Below are 27,517 nucleotides of genomic sequence, written 5' to 3'. Positions count from 1 at the left end.
TTACTACAGAGTATACACATATATTTAACTATACATATATATTTTAAAATTGTATATATCAGTCACATGTGCTGGGGAAGGCAGGTTGACAAGAAGGGCAATGAATCTCACAGCATTGTCCCCTTCTAACTTGATTTGATAATATATGAAAGGAAAGCCCTAAGGAATGCAGAGAGAGAACACCATTGCTGCCCTCTGAGTGTGTGCTTATTGGTGACACGGGAAGAATCAAGTTAATGCTGACAACTCCTTGGGAGCAGTAATTACTGATTAGGATATATGTAGCTGATCTGTGCTCAAGACGTAAAGATATAAAAGTATCACTTTTAGAGGAAATTCCCTATTAAGTTTCCCAGAAAACCAAGTCCTGGCTAATGGACTAGAAAACATTATTATTATTTTTAAATGGCAGGATTTCTGGTGCCAGCCCAGACTGGAATAACCTCACTGCAGCCTAACTCTCATGCTGCTTACAATTAAAAACCTTGTAAAGGACACAAAAAGCAAATAAATACCTGAGAATTCTGAAAAGCAAATCAGACCAATGCAGATTGGAGAGGAAAGTCCAACTTGTGGCTATAACCTACGTGGTGATGAATTTCCCAGTTCATGTTGTTTGGTGTCTTCTTTTATAAGTTTGACTCGAGAGTGAGCCCTATATTGTTGTGCACAGTGGAGGTAAGGACATATCCAAAGCTCCAACAGGAATATTGTCTGGAAATTAAGGCCCCTGTGGTTTCAAGAGTGTAGGGGAAATCTTGTTTCTTTTTCTTTTTTTTTTTTTTTTCTCTCTCTCTCCTGGCTTTGCCCTGAGGGTGGACCCAATATCCAATGTGTTTGTGTGTATCTGTGTGTGTGTGTGTGTGTGTGTGTGTGTGTGTAGAGGGGAGTGTTACAGTGGTGGCAGTGACACAGGCATTTAAGACTTCAAGCAGCTGTTACAACTGTATTTCATGAGGTAAAGGTAAACACACCTGAAATGAATTGAAATATAAGTTCTTAACAGACAAATAGGAACTACAAAAAAGAACCAAATGGAAATTTTAGAAGTGAAAAATTTAATAGAAATTATCCAATCTGAAGAGTGGGGAAAAAATGAGAGTCTTAGAGATTTGTAGGACAATATTAAAAAGCTTAACACTTGAATTCCAAAAGGAGAAGAGAAAGAGATTGGTGCAGAAAGACTATTTGAAGAAATAAGGGCCAAACGTTCTCAAATTTGGTAAACAAAACCAAAACAATATACCCATAAATTTACACTTAAGAAGATCAGAGAAACCCACACAGGATAGAATCAAAGAAACCAAGTCCAGACACACAGTAATCAACCTATAGAAAACTAAAGATAAGCAGGTGTCTTGAAAACAGCTAGAGAAAAACAACACATTACAAATATGGAAACAGTAATTGGAATGAACATGGATTCCTCATCAGAAACCACAGGGGACAGAAGAACATGAAATACTATCTCTAAAGTGTTAGAAGACATGTCAACCCAGAATTTTACATCCAGCAAAAATACCTTTTAGGAATGAAAGAAAAAAAAAAAAGGTACTTGCACATGAAGGAAAACAGTATTTATTGCTAGCAGCTCTGCTCTAAAAGAAATGCAATCCATCTTGAATTAATTTTTGTATAAGGTGTAAGGAAGGGACCCAATTTCAGCTTTCTACATATGGCTAGCCACTTTTCCCAGCACCATTTATTAAATAGGGAATCCTTTCCCCATTGCTTGTTTTTGTCAGGTTTGTCAAAGATCAGATAGTTGTAGATATGCGGCATCATTTCTGAGGGCTCTGTTCTGTTCCATTGATCTATGTCTCTGTTGTGGTACCAGTACCATGCTGTTTTGGTTACTGTAGCCTTGTAGTATAGTTTGAAGTCAGGTAGCGTGATGCCTCCAGCTTTGTTCTTTTGGCTTAGGATTGACTTGGCGATGCGGGCTCTTTTTTGGTTCCATATGAACTTTAAAGTAGTTTTTTCCAATTCTGTGAAGAAAGTCATTGGTAGCTTGATGGGGATGGCATTGAATCTATAAATTATCTTGGGCAGTATGGCCATTTTCACGATATTGATTCTTCCAACCCATGAGCATGGAATGTTCTTCCATTTGTTTGTATCCTCTTTTATTTCATTGAGCAGTGGTTTGTAGTTCTCCTTGAAGAGGTCCTTCACATCCCTTGTAAGTTGGATTCCTAGGTATTTTATTCTCTTTGAAGCAATTGTGAATGGGAGTTCACTCATGATTTGGCTCTCTGTTTGTCTGTGATTGGTGTACAAGAATGCTTGTGATTTTTGTACATTGATTTTGTATCCTGAGACTTTGCTGAAGTTGCTAATCAGCTTAAGGAGATTTTGGGCTGAGACATTGGGGTTTTCTAGGTATACAACCATGTCATGTGCAAACAGGGACAATTTGACTTCCTCTTTTCCTAATTGAATACCCTTTATTTCCTTCTCCTGCCTGATTGCTCTGGATTAAAGACTTAAATGTTAGACCTAAAGCCATTAAAATCCTACAAGAAAACCTAGGCAATACCATTCAGGACATAGGCGTGGGCAAGGACTTCATGTCTAAAACACCAAAAGCAATGGCAACAAAAGCCAAAATTGACAAATGGGATCTAATTAAACTAAAGAGCTTCTGCACAGCAAAAGAAACTACCATCAGAGTGAACAGGCAACCTACAGAATGGGAGAAAATTTTTGCAACCTATTCATCTGACAAAGGGCTAATACCGAGAATCTACAATGAACTCAAACAAATTTACAAGAAAAAAACAAACAACCCCATCAAAAAGTGGGCAAAGGACATGAACCGACACTTCTCAAAAGAAGACATTTATGCAGCCAAAAAATACATGAAGAAATGCTCATCATCACTGGCCATCAGAGAAATGCAAATCAAAACCACAGTGAGATACCATCTCACACCAGTTAGAATGGCCATCATTAAAAAATCAGGAAACAACAGGTGCTGGAGAGGATGTGGAGAAATAGGAACACTTTTACACTGTTGGTGGGACTGTAAACTAGTTCAACCATTGTGGAAGTCAGTGTGGCGATTCCTCAGGGATCTAGAACTAGAAATACCATTTGACCCAGCCATCCCATTACTGGATATATACCCAAAGGACTATAAATCATGCTGCTATAAAGACACATGCACACGTATGTTTATTGTGGCACTATTCACAATAGCAAAGACTTGGAACCAACCCAAATGTCCAACAACGATAGACTGGATTAAGAAAATGTGGCACATATACACCATGGAATACTATGCAGCCATAAAAAATGATGAGTTCATGTCCTTTGTAGGGACATGGATGAAACTGGAAAACATCATTCTCAGTAAACTATCGCAAGGACAAAAAACCAAACACCACATGTTCTCACTCATAGGTGGGAATTGAACAATGAGAACACATGGACACAGGAAGGGAAACATCACACTCCGGGGACTGTTGTGGGGTTGGGGGAGGGGGGAGGGACAGCATTAGGAGATATACCTAATGCTAAATGACGAGTTAATGGGTGCAGGAAATCAACATGGCACATGGATACATATGTAACAAACCTGCACATTGTGCACATGTACCCTAAAACCTAAAGTATAATAATAATAAAAAAAAAAAGAACACACACACACAAAAAAAAAGAAATGCAAAAGGAGGTTCCTAATGCTGAAGAAAAATGTACCAGAGGGAAACCTGGAGCTCTGGGGATAAAGGAATAGCACTGGACATGGTAAATGGCTGGGAATATAAAAGACCACTTTCCCCCTCTTCAGTTCTTTAAAATATGGAAGATTATTGATACAAAGATCAAAATCTTATCTAGTATGGTTTTGAATATATAGATGTAATATTTATGACAATTATAACATAAATGGAAGACAGTAAAGGAACTTATGTAGTTGTAAAGCTCTCCCACCTTCCTTTAAGTGATGAAATATTACCTCTAAATAGAGTGTGAATGATTAGACATGCATACTGGAAACCCCAGAGCAACCACTAAAATATATTGCAAAGAAATATAGCCAAAGGCAAATTCATAAATTAAAATATTTAAAAATATTCCGAATCGCAGCTAGAGCTGAATATACAACTAATAAAAAATCAATAACTTTAAAGATGTATCTAAACAGTTTTTCTTAAGCCATCACATACAACTGATACTAGCTTTTCTAAATTGCTTCTCTGGAAGTTAAATAAAGGTCATAGGCTTTATTTAAGTAATGTAAGTGTTTCATAACCATCCGTGGCATGAAGATCTTTATTCTGCTAAACTTTCATAATTAATCATAATAAGTATGCTCATCACATGAAGCAAGGTGCCTGAAGGCAGAAACTGAGTCTTATTACTGGTTTCTCAGAGTCTTGCACACGTCTGATAAACAGCAGGTGCTCAAATTCAGCGAATGAATGAATATTCCCAAAATATGTCTGCTGTATAAATGAAAGCACAATAGGAATAAGAGGTTCTTCTGAAGTAATAAGTCAAGCTGATTGTATAAGACAGGAGGGAAGATGTAATTTTAAAAGCCAGACTGATTAAAGTAGTCACCTTGGTGTATTACACTGTATTCCTACAACACTCAAAGGATTTTCAATATTCACTTTCGGGCTCTTCATTATAGTTGCCTGAATATGTCAAATTAAACCAAATCTTCATAATTTAATGTCAAAACTATTTCCATCTTTCTAGAATCACCCAGAGCCATGCTTTAATAATGAATAATGCCCATAATCGAGTGACAATTTTTAAGACCCTTATGAATTTTAGAATAAAAATCTCTTGAGATGACCAGTGTTATCTGTGTAGGTCCCCTGTGCCTGAATTTTTTTGTGATATTCTTACAAATTAATGAGGTAAATTATTAATTAGTTAAATAAAACCTTTGACACATATTCTTTTTATATTTATATAAGAACTATGATTTTCCCTTTTTTGAGAATTATTAAACCTTTTTTTTTTTTTTTTTGACAGTCTTGTCTCTCGCCCAGGCTGGAGCGCAATGGTGTGATCTCGGCTCACTGCAACCTCTGCCTTCCAGGTTCAAGTGATTCTTCCTTTTTAAGTGATTTTTCTGCCTCAGCCTCCTGAGTACCTGGGATTACAGGCACCCACCATCATGCCCAGCTAATTTTTGTATTTTTGTAGAGACGGGGTTTAACCATGTTGGCCAGGCTGGTCTCGAACTCCTGACCTCAGATGATCCGCCCATCTCGGCCTCCCAATATGCTGGAATTACAGAAGTAAGCCAACCACGCCCAGCCATGAAACCTTTTTAAAGAGTACAACAAAATCCCTTTTTTCATATGATTTATATATAAAGGAACATGAGCACATATAATAATGTTTATGACTTGTATAGAAAACAATAAACAATGACAAGCCAGGATTGTGCCAGGATTTTTTTTAAATAATCAAATGTTATTGTCCTCTCAAAACAAAACAACCCAGAAAACTAATATCTCTATAACAACCTCACAGGTATTTTTGAAATGTGACAATGGGGCAATTATTGAGATGCGCATTATATTAGGCTATTTTTGCATTATATAAAGGAATACCTGAGATGGTAATTTACAAAGAAAAAAGATATATTTGGATTATGGCTCTGCAGGCTGTACAAGCAGGCACTAATATCTGCTTGCCTTCTGGTGAGGCCTCAGGAAGCTATGATCACAGCAGAAAGCAAAGGCGAAAGCCAGCGTATCACATGGGGAGAGAGGGAGCAAGGTAGGGGGAGGCGCCACATTCTTTAAACAACCAGATCTTTCATGAACTCAGAGCAAGAACTCACTTATCACTAAAAGGATGGTACTAAATCATTCATGAGGAATCTGCCCCTATAATCCAAACACTTCCCAGTAGGCCTTACCTCCAACACTGAGAGTCACATTTCAAGATGAGATTTGGAGGGGATAAACATCCAAACTAAATTATACAATCATACATATATGCAAAAATTGCTATTGGCCGGCTGCCACTTGAGTTACCTTATAGAAAAGAAGAAATTATTTTGTGTTTGAGACAGAGTCTCACTCTGTCATCCAGGCTGCAGTACAGTGGTGCAATCACGGCTTACTGCAGCCTCGACTTCCCAGGCTCAGGTGATCCTCCCACCTCAGCCTCCCCGATAGCTCAGACTACAGGTGCATGCCACTGCAACTGGTGGCAATTACAATTTTTTGTAATTTTGTAGAGATGGGGTCTCACTATGTTGTCTAGGCTAGTCTTGGATTCCTTAGCTCAAGTGATCCACCCACTTTGGCCTCCCAAAGTGCTGAGATTACAAATGTGAGACACTGTGCCCACCCAAAAAGAATTTTAATATCCAGAGAAAAAGTATGAACTCTGTGGAAACACATGACATGTTACTTCTTTCACTTTTAACTTATGATGCCTTTAGCTTTTCCTGGACCTTTCTTAGAACATTAGCTTCATGGTAATACCTCTTTTAGTCCCTCCAATTTAAAGACACTGCAATGACTCCTTCACATTAGAATGTAGAAATGGAGCTAGCCACCCCCAACTTACTGCTCCCTCTGCTTCCCTCCCCATGAATGTTAGCATTATAGCCATTTATATTTTTCTCTTTTTTCTTATCCATAAGGTTACTATCTCAGGGCTTCCAGAAAACACTGGTTATGGAACAGTGCTTTTTTCAGGAAAGAAAGTACTACATAAAGTGTTTCTGGATAACCAAATTGGTAATGGGACTTAGACAATTCATTCAAGTGGACAAATATAAAACACATTTCCAGATCATTTTTTTAAAAATAATTTCATTAACATTTAATAAAACTTATATATTTAAAACTCTGAATAAACTAATTAGTGCTCCACTAGAATATCAAAGGAAATCTGCATCTTCAAAACAAATCAAAATAAATTTCTACCTGATACTGTAGAGCCTTACAGATGTCAATTCCATGAAGCCAAAGCCGAATTACAGAATTCCAAGTTACAGAATGATGAAACTTCAGAACTGGAATGGACTTTGTTGATATCTATTATAATCATCACATTTTGCAGATAAGAAAACAGAAAGTCAAAGAAGTAAACTGCCTAAGATCACTTTACTAATTGATCGCAGGGCCATGAATAAAAATTCCAGGTTTTCTGCCTCCTAGTTAAGTATTCTTTTCACTATATGATATTGACAGCTAAAATAGTACCAGCACACATTTATGAGGGCCTAGGCCTGCTGGCTCAATGCTAAGTACTTTAGAATTATTCATGAATTATCTCTTTTCATTTCCATAAGTACATAATGATATAGGTATACATATAAGTGACAGAATTTGAACCCAGGTTTTCCATACCTGAGTACTGTGTAATCACATCATAGACACAGTTAACATACAAATTCACCAGTTAAAACTTAGGAATCATTTGCATGGTCTGAAGTGGGACAATAGAGGCTGACTGAGAGAACCTCCAATTCAGATCCTTCTTTTCAGGGGACCCATAGAGGTTGAGAGTCTAGACTCAGGAGTCCAACACTTCTTAGCTTTGAATTGTAGCTCTGTTTATTGCTAGGTCTGTGACCTTGGGGAAGTTACTTAACTTCTCTAAGCCTTAGTTTCCTAATCTCTAAGACAGAACATTTCCCATAGAGTTGTCATTAGCATGAAATGAGATAATGCATTAAAGCAGTTAGTACAGTGCCTGGCACAGAGTGATCACTCAATAAATCCTAGTTGAATTTTATTTTTATCCATTGCATTTTAATTACTTGCCTCCTTTTGGGTCTTCTGAAAAAAATTTCCCTAGATCACTAAGTTCATTTTTAAGAAATATCATTCATATTGATAACTTTTGCTTATTACTAACCAAGAGTCATACTACTGAGATAATATAAATGTTCAAGTAAATGCATTCTGTGTAGGGAAAGGCATCCATGAGAATATTATGCAGAAAATGCTCCTTAGAAGGTATGTGAGCCTTTTTCCTCCTACATTTACCCCCCACCCCTATATTAAATCTGGCCCATGACCACCACTCTAGCTTCATGTACCAAAATTGGGTTCCACGTCAGTTTACATACAAGGTTTTTTCCCCCCTTTAAACAAGTGCTCTATTATTTTAACCTAGGAATTGATTATAATTCAAATGACTATCTTTGGTATGAGCTCTTATAACTTTGCTGAATACAGACCTAGATGAAAATGTATAAACACATGATTTGGGAGTATATCAACAAAACAGACTGAAGCCAATCTGCTCTTACAATTTCGGAAAGTGGAAACAAGTCCATCATTGGCAGTTCTTTTCTATTACTGTGGACCCTGGCTTGCTTCAGTTTAACAGTTTCAAAGGTTGAGGTTATATACAGAGTATCCTTAGGTTGGGCTTGAAGTAAGCAAAATGAGGCTTCTGTGATCTCTGCATATCTACAAATTTAAGAAGAGGTCATAGCTGTTCCTCTCAGCCCCTTTCCCTCTCCTACTTTCCTCTGCCTCTCCCAGTGATTTTTAGTACGGGCCACCCACCTATAGAGCGACTGTAGCTGAGTGAACTTAATGAAGGGCTGAGAATTAAGAATTCATCTCCTAATCCTGCATTTAAGTTTTGGCTAACACCAAGCAGACTTGCAAGCAGGTATCAGGTATATAGGCATGAGTTCTTGAATCACATAACATGTTCCACTATACCAGCATCTCCCACATTTTCATTGCCCCTGAAGTACCTGTTATATCACAGGCACCCAGTAAATGAGAACATGTTTGAGAAAGAGAGGCAGTTGTTGCTGGTAAGGGGTTTAACAAATGGCTCTTGGAGGAGGAGAGCTGATATGATTGAGTTTGCAAGCGTCAGCGGCATAAATACTTTCACCATGGCCAATTTAAGCTACTAGTGGTTTAACAACTGTCTTGCAAAGTTCCTGAGTCTAACAATCAGCTCTTTTGACCCATTATGAGCTGCACAGGAGAGAGGGCCAGCAAGCAGCCTGGGGGTAACCCTAGGTTACTCCTCAGCAACTGGCTAGTTACCCCTTTCTTAAAGCAGGGGACTTACACTAAACCCTGGCCTAGAGCTCCTTTGATCCTATTTCCTCAGGCTGAATCCTGATTCCCACACCTGCCATCTACCTTTCAGTATCCTGCTGTGCAAAATGGTCCTTCTTAATGGCAAGAATGAACAAACCTGAATTCCAGATTAGACACGTTGTCTAAATGCCTCACTGCTGGCTTCCACCTACCGGATGGGGCCAGCTGAAAGCAATAAAATGCCTGAACTATACCTGAGCTTGCTAGAGCCCTCTTTGAATACTGAATCTTAGGTGACCCAGCTGCCCTCTCCAGTTTTTTTTTGGCCAAATCTCCAAAGCTACATTAACTCAGGGGAAAGGTATACTGTCACCTTGCCCTTGTTACTTAATAGCTTGTATGTCTTAAATCTGAACCCTGCTCACTTTCCTAGTCTCAACAGGCAAAAAGCTTTGGAAGTTTCATATAATTATTATAATTAGAATAAGGAAGGGATGGGTTGGGCAGCAAGAGCGAATTAGCCAACATCAATATATTTTCTGTAGATGTACAAAAATCTTTAATCTTTAATAATAAACCTTCTCAATTACATTTAATATGATGCTATTGCATCAAGATGATTACATCAAAAGAATACCAAAAACAAACTTCATCTTCTAAGGCTTTTCTTTTTTAATCTGAATAGAAGCATTAACATGGAAAGCATACCTATAGGCCATTAATATGAAAACGAGCTATGCTTTCCAAACACTGGAAATTGTTAAGCATCTCTATAGTCAAGAAAGAGTTCCCGATTCATTCAGTTCCTGGAAAAAAAATGAATATTCAGAGGCATAGTAAGAATACTAAGGCTAAACCTCAATACATTTCAAACATTTACTTAAACAGGATTCAGCTGTGGAACATGAACTTTACATATTCTGTAGAGAAAAGACTTTTGTCTGCCAGCTGTTTCTGTTTAATCAACCTGGAAACTATGGGAATACAACTTATTAGATAGTAATTATTAGCACTCCAGTAAGTTTGAAGGTTCTTACCTGTACATTTGTAATCAGAGGCCACCCCTTTAAGCACAGCATCAAAAATGGATACTTCCACTCGCTGCTTTCTGTGGTGACAACTCAGAAGCAAGGAAGGCTGGGACACAATAAAGTACAGAAAAGGTTCTAGCTGTAAGTCACCAGTTCCTCTTCGACCAGGCTGCCGAACAATTGTTATACCAAGTGCTTGTCTAGCAGATGACCTTGTGGATGCATGAAGACTTTCAAGAGAGAAGACCCCTATTTTTTTCCCTGAAGGAAAAGAAATGCTGCTCCTTAAGAGATCTTCTGCTGTCACCGTGGAAATACATGCCTGGTTGGGCTTAGCAACATCTGAATCAACTTCTGGGAGATTTAATGAACTCTTGTCTGTTTTTTCATTATCCTTCTGTTCTTGTGATTTCGATTTGGATAAGGCCATACAGGAATATGTCATTAGTGAGATTCTACTTGCAGTAATAAATATGTCAAAGGGAATAAAATTTAGATTTTTTACAATTGATGACTGACGTGAGGGACGGGCAATGCGATGCTGACTGGCACCACTGTGCTGCTCTATTTGCACTATTCTGATTTTAACACTGTCACTGCCAATTCCACTATCCTGAGCACCACTGTACCGAGATGAGGTTTCAGCCATGCCTCCATCAAATATATCCACTTTTTTCTGTTCTTGTTTAGAGATCTGTAAGAAAAAAGTAATAAAATATTTCAAACTAGTTACATGCCAAGTGTCATATAAACAATGTTATATAAACATGTTGTCAAAGAGAAAATTTTAAAAACGAGTCTAGTATAACTTAAAACAGTAATCAGAAAAATAGAATAGGTGCCCATTTCCTACACTAGACCCCCAAAATCACCTAAGAATGCCAAGGAAATACTTGAGAAAAAGCATCTAATGTTCATTTCCATCATTAAAATACATTTTTGAATGTCAGATCTTCTTTCTTTGGATTAATACAGAATAGCATATATCTTTTAAAATGTCTCTTTAATTATTTTAATACATATTTTTATAGTGATTTCCCAAGCAATACAATAAACTGTCTCTAAAATCATGATTACTGGTGATTGAAATTACATTTTATGTGGAAGTAGTTTATGCTACATTCCTTACCTTTCTTATAAAACTGATTTATAGGTTTTTGGACAGTAAGAAAGGGAAAAATCAGTAGTCCTAAATTATGAAGGACAAAAAAAAGTACACTAAAATAAATGCATGCCATTTCAAAAGATGTTTATTTTCTCCTACTACAATAGGACTTAAAACAAGGACAAATATAAGTGATAAAGTAAAATCAAGTCAGTTATTAAGTAATTAAAACCCTTGAGGGTAGATTTTTCCTTTATGCAATAAAGGCTACTAGTTCTCAAAATTTTCCACCAATGACTCCCTATGTATAGAACAAAGAGCAACCTGGTGGCAGCAAGAGCTATAATCATTTGGCTCCAAGACCATCAGTTCCTCTTTCTTAGACTGCCTAACCATCAGTCTGCAACTTGCTATTCTGCACCTAGATATTTTACTTGCTTTTTCAACAGAATTATTAAGGTAACCATAAAAAATCCGCAAGAATAAAAAAAAACTACCCCACCCCATATTATCACCAAACATAACCAATAGTAATATTTCATGGCTCTTCCTTTCAGTCTTTGTTTCCTACCTAGGCACAGGTTCGCTTCACCTGTATCCCTTTATGGTTATAATGATACCATAGGGACAAATTGGTAACTCAAATTTTGACATGCTAATGTACTCTTCATAAATATAATTTTAAAAAGCTGCATAATATTTCATTTAGTGTTAGGAACAATTTGTTCTACCATTCCCATATAACTGGATATTCAAGTTTTCAATTAGTGCTGACAAACACCTAGTAATATTTTCTCAGGACAGACAGGCTCCTAGAAGTGAAATTATCAGGCCAGGTGCAGTGATTCACACTTGTAATCCCAGCACTTTGGGAGGCTGAGGTGGGAAGACTGCTTGAGTCCAGGGGTTTGAGACCAGCCTGGGCAACATGACAAAACCTTATCTCTACAAAAAATATGAAGAATTAGCCAGGCTTGGTGGTGTGCCCCTGTGGTTCCAGCTACTTAGGAAGCTGATGGCTTGAGCCTGGGAGGTGGTGTTTGCAGTGAACCGAGATCATGCCACTGCACTCCAGCCTGGGTGACAGAGTGAGACCCTATCTCAAAAACAAAAACCAAAAAAAATTTTTTAAAGTGGAATTATTAGGCAAATGGTACAAAAAGGTTTAAAGTTACTGAATATTGTCAAACATCTATCCAAAAAGGGGGCACTAAGTTACGTTACTATCAGCAATAAAAAATGTCTCCCAAAGTACTGGGTAACTGGGTATTGCTGCTTCTTCTTCTTTTCTTTTCTTCTTCTTCTTCTTCTTCTTCCTCTTCCTCTTCCTCTTCTTCTTCTTCTTCTTCTTCTTTCTTCTTCTTCTTCTTCCTTCTTCTTCTTCTTCTTTTCTTCTTCTTCTTCTTCTTCTTCTTCTTCTTCTTCTTCTTCTTCTTCTTCTTCCTTCTTCTTCTTCTTTCTTCTTCTTCTTCTTCTTCTTCTTCTTCTTCTTCTTCTTCTTCTTCTTCTTCTTCTTCTTCTTCTCTTCTTTCTTCTTCTTCTTCTTCTTCTTCTTCTTCTTCTTCTTCTTCTTCTTCTTCTTCTTCTTCCTTCTTCTTCTTTCTTCTTTCTTCTTCTTCCTCTTCTTCTTCCTCTTCTTCTTCTTCCTCTTCCTCTTCTTCCTCTTCCTCTTATTCCTCTTCCTCTTCCTCTTCTTCTTCTTCTTATTATTATTACTATTTTTAAAGAGAGATTCTTGTTCTGTTGCCCAGGTTGGAGTGCAGTGGTGTGATCGTAGCTCACTGCAGCCTACAACCCCTCAGTGGTGGCTCAAGGAAGCCTCCCATTTCAGCCTTCTGAGGAGCTAGGATTACAGGCATGCATCACCATGGCTAGCTTATTTTTACATTTTTTGTAGAAATGAGGTCTCATAGTGTAGCCCAAGCTGGTCTCAAACTCCTGGCCTCAAGCAATCCTCCTGCCTCAGCCTCTCAAAGCTGCTTATTATTTTAAAAATTCCTTAATTTGATTGGTAAAAAAATACATACATATTTTTATATATAAGAAATAATATATATGCAATAACTTATATATATAAAACAACTTATATATATAAGAATAAATAATTCAAGAAAGCGAGGTAATCCTCATTAAAATTCTTTTAAGAATATTTCTTGTTAATTGGTTTTTATAGTTGTTGAGAAAATCACATTGTTAGAGAAATCCAGCATTAGCTATTTGAAACAAAAAGGACTTGTTTATGTCCTTTGAAGACACCATATTCTTTCAAACCATGCAGTCTATACTGTGCTCTTTCCTTTCTTGGAGTGCCCCTCTGAGCTTGCTGTAGCTGATGAACATTTAGTTATCCATCAAGATAAATGACATTTGTCCGAGAACTGTTCTCTCACTCTTTTCCTTCTTGGTGATCTTAGCAGTTCACTTGTACTTCTATTATATGACATATTTTACTAAAATGTTTTGTGGTGACAGTATCAGACAGCGTTAAGACAACATAGGCTTTGGAGTCACACAGATGTGGGATCAAGTCCAACACTCTCTAATTGTATGACTCTGAACAAATTACAAATATAAGGCTATATAATATCATTTGTAAAATAAGGATAATAACTCCTACCTCAGAGAGTTACTACAATGACTGAATGAACAGCACAGCACAGTGCCTGCCTTACAGTAAATACCCAATAATGAGCAGCTTTTATGTGTTTGTCTCTTTTACCAGGTGAAGAACTGTTAGAGGGAGTGGAGTATACAATTCTGCTTCTATATATCACTAACGAGCAGGGCAGTGCCTAGCACACTGAAGAGAATCCACGAATGTTTGATATGTTTATTTATTTATTTATTTATTTTTTGAGACGGAGTCTCGCTCTTTCACGCAGGCTGGAGTGCAGTGGCGCAATCTCGGCTCATTGCAGGCTCCGCCCCCTGGGGGGTTCACGCCATTCTCCTGCCTCAGCCTCCCTAGTAGCTGGGACTACAGGCGCCCGCCACTTCGCCCGGCTAATTTTTTGTATTTTTAGTAGAGACGGGGTTTCACCGTGTTAGCCAGGATGGTCTTGATCTCCTGACCTCGTGATCTGCCCGCCTCGGCCTCCCGAAGTGCTGGGATTACAGGCGTGAGCCACCGCGCCCAGCCTGATATGTTTATCTTTGATACAACATTAAATGAAAAAATTGCCCAGCAGACTAGAGTTACATGATTGTTACAATATAAATAAATGTAGATGGAGAATTCTCAATACTGTACTCCTTAAGTTCTTTCCCAGACATATTCATTCATTGTGTCTTTCCTGATCTGCATACTCTACCTTGTGGGCTGATCGTACTTCAAAGAATTCTAACTCTTCTGTCTGTGTCCTCACATTGGGACATTAATACCTAACTCATAGGGTTGCTGCAGCGTACAATTAATTAACATATTGAACAAACACAGTAGGCACTCTAAAAACGGTAAGTTAAAAAATTCACCTTCTTTGTGAAGACTTCGGCAACCCTTCCAGGTGGTGCCAGTCTTTCCCACTGCTATGCTTTTATAACAAACTAATATTATAGCACTTTTCACACTATATTCTGTCTCAGGGATTGTGAGCAATTGAAGAAAAAATAAAAAATACCACTGAGTATGTTTATTATTTGCCAGATACTGTTAGCACATTACATAAGCTAATATAATTCTTTGAGGAGTACTATTATACCCATTTTACAGCTGAGAAAATTGAGGTTTATAGAGATTGATCAATAGTTCCAAGGTCAGACAGCTAGCAGGCTTTGGGTAAGAGGAAACATCATGTTAGTATTCTTAGAACATACTATAGTGCTTATCACATAATAAAGCTTAATAATTGTGTGCTGACTGAATAAATGTATGAACATGTATAAAAATTCAGTAAGATAAAGATAATTGTTGTCAAAATAACAGTTTAATTTTAGTTATCCTTATTATGAAAATTTCAAATAAACCTCCAAATCTATTACCAACTAGGAATTCTCAAATAACATGTGAAAAGTGATGAAATCAAGTACTTAAGTAGTCAAATGTGAAATCAAGCACATTTCGAGGCATTACAAACTAAATATCTAAATACAGTATAACTAAAAAATCCTTTAGGTTGAGTTCCATGGCAAACTCCAAACAAGAACTTAAGCTTTATAAGTTATTTTCATTCTCTGAATCAGGAAAGTCAACCACAATTAACTAAATGAAACTATAGTTTCTATGCATAGAGCATTTTTTACTTCCGATTTACAGATTTATACTTAAAATCTACTCTCTCCCTCTTTAAGGTGGATTAAGTGTTCCCACAGGTGTTAGCATAAAACAATGAACCACCCGTAGAGAAAGGTAAAGAAATTTAGCATCCAGCCTATATTATGTGCTGAGACTGCCACATTAGTCTCCAGCAAATGTCAAGTGGTGTGATCTTGAGATATAAATAACCAGCAGTGGCAGGATGGCAGCTATCAGCTCAGGTCACAAAGGTTACTGAACAGAAGTCAGATGGTAACTAATTCTAATCACTACTGAGCAGAATGGAATTTGAACCAATGACCTAGAGAGGAAAGACTCTGACTTTCTCTGGAAGGAAAAGAAAAAGAACAACGTACCCAGTACTAGAAAACTAAATTCCTAAAACTAGGTTAAAAGCCAGGATTTCCTCCAATTTTTTAAGCCTCTAAACTATCTGTAGCACTGAAGTAAACAAGCTGATGATTTTGAGACATATTTAAAAATCCACTGGTTTGTCACCAGTCCACTGCAGATTTACTACATTGAAGGGTATCTGGTCCACTATTAAGAAAAGTTTTATAATTAATTATGTGTGCTGGGTCCTAAACTTGGGCATCAATTTACTATTCCTTTGTGGAAAATGAAGAGTTCACAATATAATAACTCTGAAAGTAACTTGTGCTTTATTATTGTCCAAGGGGACTCATAATTTAAGTTGTCAAAAATAGCAGTATCCGCTTGCTGTTGGTGCAGCAGAAACATGTATCTCTGGGCAGTGCTGTTACATCAGCTCTCCCACTCTTTACCTAACTTATTTAAGACGAACAATAAAAGTTTTCTTTAGCTACTGGTGTGCATTAACATGATCATGATTAAACCATAAAAACCAACTATACATTACTTCGGTCCTCTCTTCCATATGTTTTGAATTATTCTGTTTGAAAATGTACTTTGCGTCCCTTTCAAAAGTTCGACCTTCTGCTTTCAGAGAATTAAATGCATATTACTGTATTGAAGAAGATAATGTTTCAGACCTCCAGGCATATATTAAACACACTGGCAGCACTTGAGACAAAATGCTTTACTTATTAGATACTTCCTATTCTAAACAGTGTCATCAAAGGCTAAAAACAAAATCCATATAAAAGCTGCACAATGCTTCCACACAGAACCTGTGCCAAAATCCCTGTACTTTCCAACTAATGAGGAAAGGATGTGTACTCTTAACATATGAATGTAAGATTTTCCAAGCATTCACTTTAGGAAACTGGGATATTGATTCCATATGGGTTATGTTAAATGGTACTGTATTGGTAAAATAACCTTTAAGATATCTGCCATGATAATGATAATTAAACAATATTCAACAGACTAAAACAGAAGGGAATTTAGTTCCACAATGGCTAATTAAAATAAAATGAAAAAATACAGCATGCCATCTATCAAGATAAATTGTTATTGTTTAAGAACTATTTAAATGCTGTTAAAATATACTTTTAGATAAAATCTGAGAGAGCTGGAAAAATATTTGTGGCTTAAAAATGGATAGTTTGGTGAAGAAAAAAGCATAGGACTCTGAAATTTTATGCAGAGATAACAGCTTTAAAGCTTTGAGCACAACCAGATGGTACTTAAATCAGTGGAATTCTACAGTTTCACTATCAACGGGTTTCAATATAAGACAGTTTTCAATAGCTAGGAAAACATGTCAAGTTGATAGTTTACTTCTTAGATCATTTCAGCGCATTTTCCCATCCTTTCACAGCTGTATATGGTACAGATACTAGCCACTAGGTGCTGAAAGCTGTACTGGTAGCTAACGAACTGTAGCTAATTCCTCTTTTCAATGTATTAAGATAGGTAAGTTCATTAGCTCACTCTGGGGTTTGGTTAAGAGCCATAGTGTCTCAGGAGTAGTAAATAAAACCACATTTGAATAATGCGACAATACCAAGGAAAGCATTAAACTAATTTCAGGTTATATTAATTAGATGTTCTTCAGTAGCATTTTGGGGAAGCTTGATTGAAATTTCTTGTTCAGCCATATCAACATTTTTATGAATATATTCAAGTATCAGCTCATTAATAAAAATGTTGCAAAGAAATGGATGCTTAAAATTTTAAAGAAAAACCTGTGGAAACCAACCTTTTGAGAATTATTAAGGACCAAAACAAATACAATTTTTGTTTTGATGGCTGACAAGAAAAGGAAATTCAGCATCTATTCCAGGATTTTAATTAAAATTATGTCTTTTAATCTTTTTGTCTTTGTAAGAAAACTTACTATATACCAAACATATGCATATCCAAAATTTCTTCTAACTTCCTATCATAATTATGGTTATATAATAGCCATGCTGAAGTAATATTTCCAACAGGCAACAGTCAGACTTTTTCTTTGATCAAAATATATTTTGCCAATTATGAGATTATATCTCATATCTTATAAATTATAAAAAGTCAAGTGTAAAACCACAGAATCAAAGTGACAATCACATCTATATATAACTGTGATCTTTATCTTAATTTTACTGCCCTTGCTATAAAGTAGTAGTATTTTCCAAAAAGTTAACATCTTATCTAACAAATATAGTTAAAAAAGTTATAGTATTTTAATGGTTTCACATACTGAGATTACAAAGGAGAATTTTTACAAACTTGAAAAAGTTATGCGCCTCATTGTGTAAACATTTGCAAACATATTTCTAGCTCTATGCTTTAGAAGTTTGTGGGATGAGGTAGGGTGGGGTGGTTGGGAGAGGCTGTCGCATGCTTTTAACACAGAGATAATCTACACTGGAAGCTTTATATAAATAGAAAATTGTATTAATTTAATCTAGACAACAATAAGAATATATTTTTAAGTCTCAAAATTTCAATGATGTCCATATTATGGTTCATAAACCTTTATCATTTTATTAATGAATTACCATCTCAACTCAGTGATGTGCTAGATGAAATTTATCTTAGCAAGCACATTAAACAAAAACACATCAAAAAGAATAGACTTCAATATGAAATGTCTCCTTTAGTGTCACCAATTAATGTTATTTTTAATGAAAAAAACAAACAAACTTGAACAAGCACTGTATGCACTAGCTTACTGCAGATACCCAGAGCTAGAAAACAAGGGCTTTTTATCTTTTATTTCTCTAAAACTAAATCCTATACAAGATCTCAAATAATATAATTGTTCCCAGTTGAATGGCAAAAAAGGTTTTCACAATACTGCAGTAATTATGCAAAAGAGCAGAACTAATGATACCCATCACTGCTTAACAGACAGAATGATAAAGAGTACTATAGTTTCAAGTTTTCCCTTTCATGAAGTTACTTTTCCGGCTCTTTGAAGTAACAGTATGAGGCCACTACTGCCTGCTAAGTGCTAACTGCAATAAAAGCAGCATACAGATAGTTCAGTCAAGGTTGTGTTTTACTGCAGTCTGTGTTTGGTCTATTGTTCTAATTTAAGTTGTAAATTATGAAAAGGAACTAAGACTAGTGCTAAACTGACTATAACACCTAGATCATTATCAGTGCCTATTTCAATATGATAAACCAAAAAAAAAGTATATGTATCCACCTACCAACATGGGCACATAGGTAAGTTCAAATCCTTCCTATTGAGAATTTATCTGCAGTGTTGACCTTTAGACTTTTGTGTCTGTTTGTCCCTCTATACATATTTGATTTCACAGCATAAGCTTATTTTCAGAGGCTTCTATGTTTATGAAAAAAAAAATTAGTTCCAGGCAAAACTTTGCATATAGTTCAACTCAAAAACAGTTCTCATTCTCTGTTCCTTTCTTTCTCTATGTTGCTCACATATACAGTGAATAGGAATAGGTTGGTCATTTTTGTTCAAGGAGACAGGATCTAATTGATTTATACTAGGCTCTGAGTTTAAGTTTGACTTGTTTGCTTTTTGTAATGAATTCAGTTAAAACACACACACATACACGCACGCGCACACACACACACACACACACACCTGACACATTCTGGCAACTTGGACCTTAATCAAAACAGATGCCTCTACATAAGAAACAACAACCTGCTTTGAAATGGCCATGATGTTAATTCTTACAAAGTGGCTACTGTGTGTACAGGGTAACTACTCTTCAGACTGATAAAATCCAAGGTTCATTCCACTGATGTCAGTTTGGAAACCATTTTATCCCATAGCTGCTTAAAGGTTTTCAATAGGATTAAATCAGCTGCAAGTCCTCATTATATTAGGGTTTACAATTGTGTCTGAGTTGGAGTCTGTTTTTCATAGAATTTGACTCAGAGACTGACTTAGATTGGCTCCTTGGAGCTAGTCTGATTTTACCAGAAACAACTGTATCACATCAGCCACTCTCATAAACTTGCTTTAAGATTGAATCAGCCCTGACCCTGAAGCAGATGAAAGTTTACCGAGCCTGTACGTAAGTCACAGAAAAGTTTACATTTAGTTTCTGCAGCAATATAGAAGTAGACTGTGCTTATTAACTATTCCAGTGGGCCTCTGACTTGCAACTATGAATGTAATTTTCTGATAAGAAAACTATAGTTGAACTTGGAGAAATTTCTATCGATAAAATACATATAAATCCTTATTTGATTACTTTATCCCCGAAATCATATATATCCCTTTAAAGAAATTATGTTGGACTTATGGAAATGAAGCAAGAAAAAGACATGCTTTTAAAACTAATTTACCCCCAATATTCAGTACAAGTTGAAAAAGTGATGAAAATGGCCAAGCATATTTTTAATTAACTTCATCCAGTAGCTGGTTTTCATTGCCAGATAGAAATATTTGACTTGATTTTCATTATTACTTATTCTATTTAATTTAAAAAAACCTGGTGCAATTAATGCTAGATTATCTTCAAAGTAAACCCAAGTCTCAATATTCTCTACTACCTAACTAATTTTATGGAAATCCATCAAGACCCAACAGAATGGAAGGTCCTTTGCAAACTTGTATTAGCCACCCTTTACTTCGTATAGATCATATTCAAACTGAACTAAAGCCATATATTGATTCTCTCTGTGTCATATGTTATCAATACCTTAAAAAGTAATGATGCAACAGACTTGAAATGCAATGGCTAAGATGTTAGAGAGAAATATTTGTTTATGCCCTGCAGCCAATTCTTCTTTTCCATTACAAATACTTTGTTCTTCTCTGCTACTCCATAAAAATAATCACTACACCAAAATGACCTTCCACACAAATGCTTTGATCATAACCTCTTCCTTCAATCTTTGGAAATTCGAAGTATTCTCTAAATCAGGTAAAAATTCCTAACAATATCTCTGGTCAGCTAGCCCCATAGCACCCGTAAATTTTAATATGCTGATATGTCATAAGTCATTCTTGCTGTTCTAAGAAAGCAACTTTCTGTATACTAATGAAGGTAACCTAATCTATACATTAAGCTTGGATATTTTTGGTCATATGGAACTGCTTGAATAAAGTTTAAAAGTTAGAAAGAAGACATTCTTCCTCTCAAATATCAAGCATCACTTTTTCAAACATTAAAGTAGTAATCCAGTCTGCAAACTCCTATGAAAACTTTCTTTAAAAACTATGAATTAAAAAGTAAATTTTAATCATACCTGGTGTATGATTACCAGTTGATCTTATTAGGATGTCTTTTAAGGCTAAATTTTAGAATGTCACATTCACAATGGTATTACCAAAGTAGCAACATTAAAGAGTGTTCTTAGACTTTAGAACTTTCTGACATTTCTCTAACTAGTTAAGAAATAAAGTTTCTACTTTTTCTTATATTAAGATAATATCATTTGGTTAATAATATTACCAAATAATATTGTGCTGCTGGGCTTTAGCTAGAATAATTTATTGGGATAAAATATTTCCCAAGCTTCTTGAAGATAGAGCTAATGTCAAAACTAATGAGCAAATGTGAAATAAAATTTAATTTCACATCATTCATTCATTCATCAAATTGCTATTGAGCATCTACTATGTTCTAGGCACTAGCTAGGGATATAGAAAAAACAAAGCTTTTATCTTCATGAAGTTTACATTCTAGAGGGAAGCCAGCCAATAAAATACATATATGTATATATAAAACACACACCCACACACACACCATATTTGCTGATAGACCGGATGTTTAGTATTATGAGAGAAAGACAGGAGTCAGGAATGATTTGAATTTTTTTTAGTCAGAGCAACTGCAAGAATGGAAAAAAATGATTTTCCAGATGATTACAAGCAGCTTTCCAACCTGTCTATGTGTTATGCCAAAGCTTTTACAATTTGCTTTTCCAAACTTTGCCTGTTTTGCTAAGAATCATAAATGACCACAGTGATATTCCCATAGGGGCATGACACTCATGACTGTACCCAATTTTAAAGGAATCTCTATTTCAATTATGTTGTCTTCCTAGTTCCTCCCACAAGCCAAACCATTAATCAGCCGAGAACCATTCAAAGGAAGGCTATGATTAGAGACAATGTTCTAGGGTTGGACCTAGTCCTCATTATAGGCAAACATTTGGCAATCAGAGAAATGGGGCTAAGACATGCAGTCATGCCATGATTCCCAGAAAAGCCAATTGAATGAGACACAAATTATTGGGAAGAAATTTTGGACCTGGAACAACAAGACAGACAGAAGACTTTTGAGATAAATTGGAGAAGGGGAAAAGGAGAGAGGCCTGGCCTCTTATAATACCTCTGTATTTCTAATTGCTACTAAGCATTTGGACGCCCCATTATCAACATCACAAACAACATATCTAATGCATCATAACATTTTTAATGTCTTTTACCAAAAATATCACCTATCCATCTTACTTTTTATTTTTTTCTTCTCAAAAGCTCAAATATTAAATATACTTTTGTGGCCCCCATCAAATACTATTGGTTATTCCTTCATTTCACTAATTACTCTTGCTGTTTCCTTTTTACTTTCTCACTGACCCTTTCCAATGTCTAAAGGCCACTTGCAAGAGCTCCTTAGTTAATTTCTTTCACAGGTCTCTCCCATTGCTAATATATCCCATATAGCACTGCCAGATTACTCTTCTCAAAACACTTTCAATATTTACTTATAAACAGTTGTCCAATGAGAATGTAAGGTCCATGAAAACAGAATTTGAGAGTGTTTTTTTTCCCCTACATTATCACCTAGCACCTAGAACTGTTCATTGGTAAGCAGTAGGTGCTCAATAAATCTTTATGGAAGGAAGGACGGAAGGAAGGAGGGAGGGACAAATGAAGGGAATCATTTGCAAGGTGCTCATTAGATTCCTGGGTAGGGGAGTAGATAAAAGCATGAATTAAAATTGGAGCCTACCTTCTAGGTTAGAGATGTACTCATTTACTAAAGATGCTTTCTGGACATACCTAAACCAGGACAGAAAGAAGCCAGTATTTGGACTTGTTGAAATGGCAGTAGAGACAATGAGACTGAGGGAAACACATAAAAAAGACACAAAAGATGAAAAAAGAGCATAAGTGTAAGGAAAAGGCAAGTGTATGGAATAGAAAATGTCCCATTTGGCTCAAATAAAAGGTGTACTAATCAGAACAACAGAAGATGTGGTTGAAAAGGCAGGATAAAGCAAGACTCTGGGTGGCAGGTTAAGAGACTTGCACTCCTCATTTTAGGCCGTCTTCAAAGCAGTGCCTCTTGAGCACCTGAATCAGAATCATTTAGGGCACTTGTTTAAATAGAGATTCTCAGGCACCATGTCAGAAGCATGTGACCTGAAGGTGGGACTTAGTGATCTGCACCTACAATGAACTCCCAGTAATTCTTATGCACGTTAATGTTTCAGAAACACTGCTATGCACAATGGAGAACTCTAAGAACTTTTCAAGCAAGTCAGTGACAAAAGGATGTTTGAGAAAAATTAATGCAATAAAAATGTGCAGAGGGGAGTAGGGGACTAGAGACTGCAGGTAGCAACACCAGTTAGAAAGCAATCAACTAGATGACAATTATGAGAATCTGAAAAAAGGCAATATATAAAGCAGTAGGCCTCAGGTGAATTAGAGAAATCTTACTTGATTACTCCACCTCAGAATCTGGACATGGCAGATTACTGTTTACTAAATAATTTTAACCAGTATGCTGGGGTCTCCTCTTTAACCCACACCTCACTGCTCCTCTATTCAAAGTCTCCATTCTGGAACTTCACATTCACCTTCCTATGTCCAAATCTTCACTTGTGCTGTTCTTCCAGCCTAGAATGCCCTCCCTCATAAGAGTCCATTTTCCTCTGAGAAGCCTTCTCTTTATGAGCCCACAATAACTACTCTCTTCCCTACAATGCTGTAGAACAAACTGTCTCTATCACTTATCTAGCACTTAATATATATACTGCAATTTTCTTTTAATGCTTACACTCTATATTGTAAGCTTCTTGAGTCCAAGAGCATGTTATATCCGCTTCTGTAAATCTTGGGCACAATGCATATAAATGTGGTAAGATAAGTATCTGTAGATGGCAATTATGATGGTGATTAAGATATAACAATGCTAACCTAATTAGTTGATTCTCTGATATTCTTTAAAGCAACAATGCCAAAATATAGATAACACTTATTGGATGCATAGTATGTGCCAAGAACTTTTCTATGTGCACCACATACATCAACTCATTTAATCCTCAGAACAACTCTAATAAAGAAGTTTCTATTATTATCCCCATTTTAAGGCAAAAAATTGATGCCCAGAGAAGTTAAGCAACTTGCTCAAAATTATATAGCTAGGCTGGGCATAGTGGCTCATGCCTATAATACCAGATCTTTGGGAGGCTGAGATGGGAGGACTTCTTGAGCCAGGAGTTTGAGATCAGCCTGTACAACATAGCATGATCCCGTCACTACAAAAAATAAAAAAATTAGCTGGCATGGAGATGCATGCTTGTAATCCCAGCTACTTGGGAGGATAGCTTGAGCTTAGGAGTCTGAGGCTGCAGTGAACCACGATCACGCCACTGCAGTCCAGCCTAGGTGACAAAGCGAGATCCTGTCTGCCACTTAAAAAAAAAAAACAAAAAACACATAGCTAGTAAATGGTGAAACTGGAATTTGAACACTGGCAATATAACTCTGGAGTTCATTTTAAAATCACATCCTACATAGTTTGTCTCGGAACCTTATTTCTTTCATAGCTCTTAATCATGACCCAAAACTTTTTAAAGTTTTTGTTGTTGTGGTTGTCCATATGTTTCCTTACTAAATGGCAATATCCATAATTGTAGGGACTAATTAATCTTGTCCACTGCTACATATGTAGTGTTGGGCACATAGTAGACGCTTCATAAATATTTGTTTTGTAAAACGAATGAAAACATAAGGAAAAGGGAACAGGAGGCGGGAGTAGAGGAGTGAAGCAACACATACCATTATGAACATCTAAGGGAGCTAGGGAGATTTTATTTTTTCTGCAGATTTCAGACAGATGGATTTCCAGAGAAAGCTCTTCATCAATACATGAATGTACTTTAAAATGCTGAAAGGAAAAATCCATTTGCAAGGTGCTGGAACCAGGTGTCTCTATTTTAGCAAATCATTGAATTCAAGAACAGGAAGCAGGGCTTGGAGATAGAGCACTGCACTAGGGAGCTAAAGACCTGGCTGAGTTCCACAGTTTCCACTAAGTCACACCTGTGTGCAGCTATGTGGGAAAAAACTGACTTTGTTCACAGCTTTCCTTTAGTCGACACGGAGTTAAAATGGAGTAATCTAGGCCAAGTTCATATTCACAATTCAGTGCTTCAGAATCGTGACTTGTTAGATCTGGAGGAGGTTCTGGATCTCATTGTTTCCAGAGATTTTCAAACTACTTTTCTGCCACAGTACATTTTCTTCAAAGAACATCTTATGGGTTAATGGAACAGGGGTTGAGGGGTGCATAGGAGAGAGGGGATGCACAATCTGTAAAACATATAAAAGCAAAGTTGCCACGGAATGACTGTATAATGCATATGTGTGCATGTAATTTGAGGGCAACAAAGCCCATGCTACAGGTCAACTGCCCCTTGATGTAATTTTTAAATTAGTATTTTTTTTGACTGACAAATCATAACTATATACATTTATGAGGTACAGTGTGATGTTTTGATATTTGTATAAAATGTGGCATAATTAGGTCGGGCACGGTGGCTCACACTTGTAATTTCAGCACTTGGGGAGGCTGAGGCAGGCAGATCACCTGAGGTCAGGAGTTCAAGACCAGCCTGGCCAACATGGTGAAACCCCATCTCTACCAAAAATACAAAAATTAGCTGGGCATGGTGGTGTGCCCCTGTAATCTCAGTTACTTGGGAGGTGGAGGTTGCGGTGAGCCGAGATTGCGCCACTGCACTCTAGCCTGGGAGATAGAGCGAGACTCTACCTTAAATAAATAAATAAAATAAAAATAAAATAAAATGTGGCATGATTAAATCAACATATCCACCATCTTATCATCTTGCTTATTTACCTTTTTTTTTTTTTTTTTTGAGACAGGGTCTGGCTCTGTTGCCCAGGCTAGAGTACCTATCATTTTTTTATGGTGATACATTTGAAATTTAGTCTCTTAGTTACTTTGAAATATGTAATACATTATTATTGACCACAGTCACCCTGTTATCCAATAGATTCTCAAAACCTATGCCTCTTGTCTATCTGAAAGTCTGTACTCTTTGATCAACAACTCCCCATCCCCTCCTTTCCCCTACCCTCTAGCCTGGGGTAATCAATCATTCTACTTTCTACTTCTGTGAGTTCAACTTTTTTAGATTTCACATGTGAGATCATGCAGTATTTGTCCGTGCCTGACTTATTTCACTAGCATAATGTCCTCGAGATTCATCCATGTTATCACAAAAGACAGAATTTTCCCCTCTTTTTAAGGCTGAATAGTATTCCATTGTTGACATATACCACATTTTCTTTATCCATTCATCTGTTGATAAACACTTAGGTTGACTCCTAGCTATTATGAATAATGCAGCAATGAACATGGGAGTGCAGATACTTCTTTGGCATATTGATTTCAGTTCCTTTGGGTATATACTCAGAAATGGATTGCATGACAGTTCTATTTTTAGTTTATTTTAGGAACTTCCATACTCTTTTCCATAATGGCTGGACGCATTTACATTCCCACCAACAATGCATAAGAGTTCCTTTTTCTCTGCATCCTCAAAAACTTGTTACCCTTGATATAATTTTTCAATATATGCTTTGAGATAATAATTCATCTACTTAAAGTGGATATATAAATGTGCTTTTTGTATATTTAGAGTTATACAACCATCACCACAGTCAATTTTAGAACATTTTATCACCCCCTCCAAAGAAACCCCATACCCATTAGCAGGCACTTCCCCTACTACTCCACCTCCCCCACTTCCTGTGACCCTGAGGTAACCAGAAATCTACTTTTTGTCTCTATGGCCTTGCTTATTGTAGACAATTCAAATAAATGCAGCCATATAGTATGTAGTCTTTAATGACTAGCTTCTTTCCCTTTGTACAATGTTTACAGGGCTCATCCATGTTATAACATGTACCTCATTCCTTTTTTATGGTCAAGTAATATTCTACTGCATGGTGCACTACACTTTATCTATTCATTAGTTGATGCATACAGGATGCTTCTGCCTTTTAGCTATTATAAATAATGTTGCTATCACATGTACAAGTTATTGTGTTGGACATATGTTTTCATTTCATCTAAGATCACAAAAAATTACTCCCATGTTTTCTTCTAAGAGTTTTATAATTTTAGTTCTTACATTTAGGTCTTGATTCATTTTGTGTTAATTTTTGTATACGGTATGTGGTTTCCTCTAATTCTGTTTATTTCTGTAAAGTCAGTATTACTGTCACCTCTTTCATTCCAGATTTTAGTACTGTAGTCTTCTTTTTCATAATCAGACTAGCTAAGAGTTGTCAATGTTGCTTTTTTTTTTTTTTTTTTTTTAAGGAACTTATTTTATTGTCCAGGCTAGAGTACAGTGGCGTGACCATAGCTTACTGCAGCCTCGGCTTCCTGGGCTCAGGTGATCCTCCCACCTCAGCCTCCCAGGTAGCTGGGACTATAAGCGTGTGCCACTATACTTGGCTAATTTTTTGTAGAGACAGGGTTTCATTATGTTGTCCAGGCTGGTCTTGAACTCT

At 36.5% G+C, this 27,517-nt stretch overlaps 1 protein-coding gene across 17 annotated transcripts in view; it reads right to left on the bottom strand.

The window, feature by feature from the left end:
- VPS13B (vacuolar protein sorting 13 homolog B) overlaps nt 1-27,517 on the bottom strand; it is an 897,698-nt gene that overhangs the window by 235,851 nt on the left and 634,330 nt on the right. For all 17 annotated transcript variants that reach the window (XM_063642860.1, XM_055286878.2, XM_063642862.1 and 14 more), the window contains exon 34: nt 10,043-10,730. In XM_063642860.1, the coding sequence (XP_063498930.1) occupies nt 10,043-10,730 (688 nt within the window). The remainder of the gene's footprint in view (nt 1-10,042; nt 10,731-27,517) is intronic.

The sequence above is a fragment of the Symphalangus syndactylus genome, chromosome 7 (genome assembly GCF_028878055.3).
Source record: "Symphalangus syndactylus isolate Jambi chromosome 7, NHGRI_mSymSyn1-v2.1_pri, whole genome shotgun sequence".
NCBI lineage: Eukaryota > Metazoa > Chordata > Mammalia > Primates > Hylobatidae > Symphalangus > Symphalangus syndactylus.
This window is presented reverse-complemented; position numbering and strand designations above follow the sequence as displayed.